The following is an 8,758-nucleotide window of genomic DNA, read 5'->3' as shown; positions in this document are numbered from 1 at the left end:
GTCAGAGATGTGGAGGAGGCGCCCTGCCTCTGGTCTGAGGCTGTCTAGTGGCGATTTCGAGGCTCCTTCAGGCAGGAGGTAAAGCGGGAGAGTGCCCTGCGTAAAGCTCTCGGCTTCCCCACCTGCCGGTCCGCAGCGGGAGCGCCTTCCTTCCCACGCGACTCTTCGCCAAGCTGGAAACTTTTCTCTACGTTTTCCTCCTGGGTCTCCGGGAGCCGCCGGAGCGGCGGAGGCAGCACCCCGCGGCTGGGCGTCCGCGCCCGGCGCCCCGGTCCGACACCACCCGCCGCCAGGTCCGGCCCCGCGGGCGCGGCTGCCGGGGTTTCCGTGTGCCCCAGGGGGGCTCCGGGCTGCGAGCCGCCGCCGAAAGGCTTTTGACAAAAAAACCTCTTGACCACCAAGGCCAGCCTCTTCCTGAAAGCCCCGCTCGCTCCGATACAGGAAGTAGAGGGAGCGAGCGCCCCAGAGCGTGGCGGCCGCGGCGGCTGTGGCTTCCCGACTGCGCGCGGGGCTGGCGGCGGTACCCGCGCGGGCCCTTCCCCAGGGCGGCGCCAGGGGCATGCGGGCGCCCGGGGCTCCGCGGCCCGCGCCGCCCGGTGCCTGAGCCCCTGCGTTCACCGTCCCGGAGCTGCTGGCGGCATGATCCGACGCGCCGGGGCGCCCGAGTGCGCGGACCCCGCGGGGTGAGTCCGGGGCCGGCGCCCCCTCCTCTCTCGGTGCCCCAGGGCCCCGCTCGGCCCGCGTCCCTCCCGCCCAGCTGCCCCTCCCCGCCCCCGAGGGTGCTCGGAGCTCCGGAGTAGACCCGGCTGCGGGACCTCGGGGTGTCGGACTGAGACCGAACCCCTGGCCACGGCCAAGGCCGGTCTCCCGGTTCTTCGCGGAAGGGGGCTGCCCTGGTGCCTCTGCCGTACCCCGAGACTTGGCTAAACTTTTAAGCCCAGATGTCGCTCGCCGGAAAACCGGCCGGCACGTTCGGCGGCTAGGTTGGTGGGTGCCAGAGGGGCGCCTCTAGCAGTCAGAGCCGAAGCGGAGGGGCTGTGTGGACGCGGCCCCTCCCCGGGCTCTGGTCCCGCCTGAACTTTAGATGCAGTTACTCGCGGTCCGGGCCCCGCCATCCTCCCGCACCCCCCGATCCGCCTGTGCCCCGTGCGCGTCCTCGGGCGCCGGAGCTCGGTCGGGCAAGGGCCGGCGGACCCGGGTCCCCGTAAGTTTGGACGCCCGCGGCCTAACAGCTGACCAGCCCGCCTACACCGAGGACCCACCGGGATCCCCTCCCCCACCCCTCTTGCGGGTCTAAGGACAGTGACCTTCGGACCGGCCTTTGCGAAACCCGGGGCTTGGGGAGGGTCCAGGGTGCACGAACTGCGTGTGGCCTCCGGGATCGCCCCCCTCACACACACACCGGGAGAAGGCACAGCTTGGAATGCCTGAAGCCGAACCGGTTTGGGAACTAGCTTTCGAGAGGGGTCTCCGGCGTCTAGTTAGTTTCATGTCCCTCACCCCCCAGCTCACAATCTCGGACTTCTGGACATTGCTCAGGGCTGTGCTCCTGAAGTAGGTTCCCTCGTGCCGCCCAGCCCAGCCAACGTCCCAGAAAGCTTCAGCGGGTGGAGGAGGCTCCAGTTCAGAGGCAGATTCCTGGGAAAGCCTCTTGAAACCTTTCTGGGGGCTAAGGTTGATGGGCGCCCCCGGGGAAGCCAGTCCTGGCTTTTTGGTTTGAAAGTCCCGGGCTGCTGCTGTGACGGCCAGCCAGCTGCTCGCTGGCCTAGCTCCTGACCTCGGCTCCCAGGGCCTCGGTTCTCTGCTGCGTAAAACGGAGGGGTGAGCTCTTCTTGTGCAGTCCCGAACTGGGGGGCAGCTGGAGGTGACTGGCCCCCACGCTAGTGGGGGGAGTGTCTCAGAGGGGCCTGTGATGCAACTAGATCTGAATGTCTCCCTCGTCCCCGCTCCCCCATTTCCGCCCCAGCTGGGAAGCCCTGCCTGGATGCTTTCCCCGGGAAGTGGAAAGACAAATGCCATCCGCTGGAGGAACTGGAAATTCTGTTGGGGAGGGGGGCCCCTGGGGGAGGGGGCCCCACCCAGGGGCAAGTATCTACCACACCCAATACTGATGGGTGGAGCTAGCAGGAGTTTCCCAGGGAGGAAGGAGAGGTGAGGGGCCACAGGGTCCTGATCTCTCTGACTTCCCATATTTCCCCCAGGATGACCTCTCCTTACCCACTTCCTCTTGCCTTTCTTTGTCCATTACTGGGCCAGTGACTTAACCCCTCCGTGCCTCAATAGTTATCTAGAAAATGAAGATAAGTAATAGTAACTAGCCTTTAGAGTTGTTTTGAGGATTAAATGAAATAATGCATAAGAAGTTTTGCACATGGGCCCATGGACAAACTTTTAATAGTTATTATTATTACAACTATTATCGTTTGTTGAGTGTAACCCCTCTGTTTGCCGACTGTTTAACTGCCCTTGGCCAGGTCTGTAAAATGGGGACAATAATAACACCTACTTCTTAAGATTGGTTATGAGGATTGGATGAGTTAATATTTAAGTAGCTGTCCACAGGCAGCTAAGGGTTAACACACCAACACAAGCCTGCTTAGAACAGTGTCTGGCATATCCTAAATGTTAGATGAATATTGGTTTGTTGCTAAAAACATCACTTTATTTAAGAGGTCCTTTGGGGTTGGAAGAGTTAAATGAGATAGTATCTCATTTAACCTTGCACCCAGTACAGGAATCCCTTTGACAACATTCCTGAAAGGTACTTGCATACCTCCAGTGATGGAGAACTTGCCACCACTGTGGTAGCCTTTCTGACAGGCAGATATCGAAGAAAGTCTGCCTTCTTCTAACTTCTACCATTAGAAACCCTGTTCAGAGGAGCCCAATCTTTCTTGACTCTCAAATACTAGGAGGCAGTTCTCAGGCGCACCCCTGCATCCTCTGTTCCCTGGGCTGCACATCTACCTGTGTCACAGTGCCCAAAGATGAGGAGCAATCATCTATGACCCCTCACCCCCAGGCCACCCACAGAGCTTGCCGACCACTCAGGGCTGGGTCCTGAGTCCTCATCAGAGCTAATCTTTCCGCCTGGCTCCCGAAGCCCCCTCCGCCTCTCTGGCAGAAAATGGATGTCCAGACAGCTAGGGGAACGCCTCCCACCCCACACCCAGGGGCTGGGTGGGGGTCGCTTGGAAGCTAGCCCCCTGGAATAGGAGCATGAAGATCTTGGCAAGCAAGCTCTCTGTCTACTTCTTGTTGAAAACGCCGTCTGGGGAGAAAGAAAATGCCGACAGGCTGCCCAGTACTCTGGACGAAGACACTTTTCTCCCTCCATTCATTCAAGTTCCTTCAACAAATAGTATCTGCATTAGGTGGACGCGGGGGCCCAGCATTAAACCAAGCCCCTGGCGGCTTGCAGCTGACTTTCCCAGAAGACAGAAAGTCAGGGTTAGGGGCTGTTCTGGAGCAGGTGGTCAGGGAAGGCCACTCCAAGAAGACGGTGTTTAGCCGAGGCCTGAAGGAAGTGGGGGGAGTGAGTCAAGCCCCTGGGGGGTGTGGGGTGTGGTCTGTGTGTCGGACACAGAGAGGCTGGAGTGGAGTGAGGGAGAAGAGGCCAGAAGAAGGCTGGCCGGTGGGTAGAGGCTCTGGAGGGCGCTCTGAGTGAGCAGGGGCCACGGGTGGGGTTTGCACAGAGAGGTGACCTGATTTGGATTTGGACTGTGTTGAGGACAGGCCGTAGGGGGAAACAGGAACAGAAGCAGGGGGGGCCCCTGTGGTGTCCGGGAGAGAGGGCTGGGGCCCCGGGTGGAGGGCTGGGGCCCCGGGTGGAGCGGGCAGTGGAGACGTGAGAAGCTGGAGCCACAGGATGCGCTGGTGGGTTGGAGGTGAGGTGGGAGACAGAGACGTCGCGATGATGCGGGTGAAGCTGTGACTGCCGGGCGGCCAGACGCCGAACTGAACGGCAGGGTCCTGCGGACGTGTGTGCTCAGAGCCCACGCACTTTCATATGTTTGATCAGTTGAGGGTCTGTTTAAGATTTTATTTGAAAAAGGATTCCACTCTTGGAAAAAATGTGGCCATTACAGACCTCATCCAATCCCCTAATAATGATGACAAGGAAACGGAGACCCAGAAAGAGGAAGTGCCTTACCCAAGGTCCGGGGAGCTGGGCCTAGGACTCAGGTGTCCTGAGCCTTCGGCCTGCAAGGGGCTGCAAGCACAAGGCCCCAGGGCTTGCGAGAGCCCTGGCTTCCTGCCTCATGCCTGACATAATGCAGGGGGCCTGCAAGTCCCCTTGAGGAGCCCCTCAGCCACTCCCAGCTCTAAAATGGGGACTCTTCCTGGGCAAGGCCCACCCAGAACAGGATCCAGTGATGAATTCAAGGTCCCAGCTACCGCTCTGCTCACTGACCCGGGCTTCTTTGCTGTCAGGGGCTAATGCTCCCAGGTGGTTCTGGCTGGTACTCAGCTGGGATACCGACCCCCTTCCAGACCCTAAAAGAGACTGGCCCACAGGAAGCAAAAGGTACCTCACCAGCTTAAGGCTTCAGTGCAGGCCCTGAGAAGCCCCAGTGCACCCCTGGGAAGCAAGTAGGAGTGCAGGGGATGGGGGCACAGGAGCTGCTTGGGATAGGGGAATCTCAGCACATTTGCCCATGGCCCCCTTCCCATCTCCCCTACCACTTGACAGGCCTTATCCTGGGCCTCGGTCCCTATACTGTGGTCTTTTTTTTTTTTTTTAATTTTTTAAAATAAATTTATTTATTTTTGGCTGCGTTGGGTCTTTGTTGCTGCACGCAGGCTTTCTCTAGTTGCGCTGAGCGGGGGCTACTCTTTGTTGTGGTGCTCAGGCTTCTCATAGCAGTGGCTTCTCTTCTCTAGAGCCTGGGCTCTAGGCGCGCAGGCTTCAGTAGTTGTGGCATGAGGGCTCAGTAGTTGTGGCTCGTGGGCTCTAGAGCGCAGGCTCAGTAGTTGTGGCGCACGGGCTTAGTTGCTCCGCGGCATGTGGGATCTTTCCGGACCAGGGCCCATCCTCTTGTCTTTTATTTTTTAACTAGCCTCGTAGGTGCAAAGTGGTATCTCATGGTGGTTTTGTCATTTACTGCTTTAAAAAACAAAATTATACAAGTAACAACACATGTTCTTTGTAGAAAATTTGAGAATATAGCAAAATACTGTGATAGTCTGTTTTATATGTCATTCTGAAACCGTGCACCTCAGATTGGAACTTGAACCCATGTGCCGGGATTCAAACCCAGCCAAAACCCAGACTGGGACTTGAACCCACATGGCCGGGACTAGAACACGGCCAAAACCCCCAGTCTTCAAACTGAGATCGCACACCTGGTCTCAGGACTTAATGAAGCTCAGGTTCTTGATGTCTCATCGCAGAAAGGATTCAGTGAGACAAAGTGATAGGTAAGAAGGGAGAAACACAGTCGACAGACAGAGTGTGGGCATCTCAGAAGGTGAGAAAGGCCTATACTGTGGTCTTTACTGAAGCAGCAAGTGTTAAAATACAAGGACACCTGCGTTTTAATCTAGGAGATCAGGAAATCAAATCGGAAACCAGCCAGGAATGGGTGTGATATTTGAAGGGGGCACCCACCCCGGCCCCTGGCTGCCCTCTCAGGCCTCCCAGGAGCTCCCTTTTATAGACGGGAGTCTGAGCGGGCCTGCGGTGCCTCCCAGCCATGGGCCAGAGCAGAGGGAAGGGGAGAACGGGTGCCAGACAACCACAAATTCCATCCTTCCGGCCCCTCACAGATTCCATCTGTCATGGCGAGATTCTCTCCTGAGTGAGAGTCGTCCCCTAGGTTGTGTCATCCAGGCAGTGACAAATGAGCAGCAATGAAGGGGGTGGGGAGGGGCAGGTTCAGAGGAGGGAAGGGCCTGAGCAAAGGCTTGGAGGTGGGACAGTGTAGAGTGGGACTTGGGAGGGAGGGAGTCTACCCCCTGGTTATCAGATAGTGGGGATCCAGGGAACAAGGAAGGCAAGTTTTGGCCAGAGAGAGATTGATGGAAAGGGGCAAGGAGTATGAAGGGGACTGCCCACAGGGACCCATCCTCATCCCAGGTTACTCTAGGAGTTCGGGGCACCTGTATGCCCAGAAAGAGCCCCAACATGGGGGAGGTGACCCAGAAAAGACCCAAACTTCCTGTTTGTCCCTTGCTATCTACCTTCCATTAGAGAGTCCCCTTTATTTATTTATTTTTATAAAGGCAGCCCTCTTTTTTCCTTTTATTTATTTATTTTTGGTTGCGTTGGGTCTTCGTTGCTGCGTGTGGGCTTTCTCTAGTTGCGGCGAGCGGGGGCTACTCTTCGTTGCGGTGCACGGGCTTCTCATTGCGGTGGCTTCTCTTGTTGCTGAGCACGGGCTCTAGGCGTGCGGGCTTCAGCAATTGTGGTGCGTGGGCTCAGTAGTTGTGGCTCGCGGGCTCTAGAGTGCAGGCTCATTATTGTGGCGCACGGGCTTAGTTGCTCTGCGACATGTGGGATCTTCCCAGACCAGGGATCGAGCCCTTGTCCCCTGCATTGGCAGGCGGATTCTTAACCCCTGTGCCACCAGGGAAGTCCCGGGAGTCCCCTTTAGAAGTGAGCGAGGGGCCAGGAATCATCTTATTCTTGGGACGCCGCCACCTCCTCCATGCAGCCTTCCATCCATGCCAGCTGGAGATTTTAGAGAAGCCAAAACCCCTTTAAAATATTATTTCTTCCTATTTTGATTATAAACCTCCAACTAAAAGGGATCAGAACCGTTCCGTATCTTTGTGTCCTGCCCACAGTTGTCACTCAATAGATGCTTGAAGACGATGATATACTGAACAGGATTCTAAAAATCGCCTCGCAGCTTTCTCTTTTGTGTCCTGAAGCACCTGAACTTCTGGAACTATTTGCAAGGCGGCCCAGACCTCAGGGGTAGGAAGATCCAGATCAGGGAGGTGAGGAACCCAACTCCCCTTCTGCAGCAAGAGGTGAGGCCGAGGCCACCACACCCCTCCCCAAGTCTGGAACGAGGAGGGGGCTGGCCACCCAGGGAATTGAGTAGGGACCCCACTCCCTTCATTTTATCCTCCCTGTCTGTATCCCTCACTTCTGTGGGAGAGAGGCTGGGAGAAGGTGAAGGCAGCTCTGGATCACGGATAGACATGCATCCTCAACCAAAAGAATGGAGTCAGCTGGGTGTACAGGATCTGGGGGAACCCTGGCTGGTCAGTGAGTCCCAAATGAAGGTCTGTGGTCCACTGAGAAACTGGGAAAATAAGGTATTGTGTGTGCGTGTGTGTGTGTGTGTGTGTGTATGTGTGTGTGTATGTGTATCAGCCAAGGTTGCCAAGCTATCTTTTCTTGGGCAGAACTGTTCCTCATTCTGAGGTTAGGTCTTTTTGCCGTATTAAGCTTCCTTTCTTTTATGAAATGATTGGGCACGTTGATGGTGGTTGTTAGATTTTAATGTCCTTTGGGCAGAATAAAAAGTTGCTAGAGGAAAGTCAGAAACACTGCTCAAGCTGCTTCAGTGGAATTTATCCATTTTGTGTCCCCTTCACCCCCTCCCCTGTCCCTGCCACACCTGGCAATCAGAGAGTCGACCTAGTTATATTGTCCTTTGCTGATTTGGAAGATGCTTGGGGACTTGCATGCTGTAGAACATCAGTAGGGCTGGAGGTTATCCTAGGGTCCTGTGCCTTCTGGTGATTTGGGATTATACTCTAGGGAGCAAGTCCCTTACTCTCCCTTGGCCTCAGTTTTCCCATCTGAGAAATAAACTCAGTGATCTCTAAGGACCCTGCTCCTTCTGACACTCAGTGATTCCCTGAATTACTGGCCAACAGGTGTCTTGGAGCGATATTGGAGTGCCAGTCGGAGATGAGACAGCTCTTTCCTCTGATAGAACAGTCTAGAACATACTTTCATAAGAAACAAAGACCCAGAATGGAAACTTCTGGGTCATCACCCTGATCAAGTGCCTGGAAGAAAATGTCTTCACTGCTGTGGGGTGATCTTTGAAAAACTAGCGTTGCAAAAAGTGCGTGTCTTTTGGGAGCCCACTTTGGGGAAGGGCCCCCGGCTTCCTGGTAGCGTGTGCGGCCTGGTCGGCAAGTTGGGAAGGTTCCTTGCAGTGGCCTGAGTGTGACTTGGATCCGTGAGTGGTGCCTGCTCTGGCCGGCTGGCACGGGAGCCGTGGCGATGCGGAGGAGGTGGTGGTGGCCTGCTGTCGCCGGGTCCCTGGCTGGGAAGGCTGCTCCCATCAGGGTTTGAGAGGGGCGAGGTCTGAGGGAAGGCCCAGCCAGGGAGGGGTCGGGCAGACCCCCCCGGCTGAGGGAAGGCGCTCCCTGCCAGGCAGGCTGGGTCTCCCCACACACACCCAGTGCTGCCCTGGCAGGGCCAGCCCGTCCCTGCGCGGCGGGGAGGTGGGCCGAGGACACAGTGTGCCCGCTGCCCTCCCCCCAACCCGCTACACACACACACACACACACACACACACACACACACACACACACACACACACACACACACACACACAGAGTTATACAGTGAAACCAGCCCTTTCCCTCCTGCCAGCATGGCCTTGAAGGAGAAGAAAGGAAGTGGGTAGGTCCAGAGGAGCCCTTCCCTCAGCCGGGGTGTCCACAGGGCAGTGGGGAGGGCCTTACTGACTCCATTCCCGTGTGGCTGTCAGCCTCAGGCCTCTGATAGAAGGATCTGGAAGCTGCCATCATGGCCACCGCCTCTGTCTCCCCCACCTGCCAGCAA

At 56.8% G+C, this 8,758-nt stretch overlaps 1 protein-coding gene across 3 annotated transcripts in view; it reads left to right on the top strand.

The window, feature by feature from the left end:
• Window positions 1-298: 298 nt before the first annotated feature.
• Window positions 299-8,758, top strand: part of RIN3 (Ras and Rab interactor 3) — a 120,847-nt gene continuing 112,387 nt past the window's right edge. For 2 of the 3 annotated variants that reach the window (XM_068541383.1, XM_068541400.1), the window contains exon 1: window positions 300-683. In XM_068541383.1, the coding sequence (XP_068397484.1) occupies window positions 640-683 (44 nt within the window). In that variant the 5' untranslated portion in view covers window positions 300-639. Of the gene's footprint in view, window positions 684-8,758 lie in introns of all 3 variants that reach the window. The other variant, XM_068541391.1, reaches the window with a different exon arrangement.

The sequence above is a fragment of the Eschrichtius robustus genome, chromosome 1 (genome assembly GCF_028021215.1).
Source record: "Eschrichtius robustus isolate mEscRob2 chromosome 1, mEscRob2.pri, whole genome shotgun sequence".
In the NCBI taxonomy this organism is placed as follows: Eukaryota; Metazoa; Chordata; class Mammalia; order Artiodactyla; family Eschrichtiidae; genus Eschrichtius; species Eschrichtius robustus.
The sequence above is the reverse complement of the archived record's forward strand: the minus strand, read 5'-3'. Positions and strand labels throughout refer to the sequence as shown.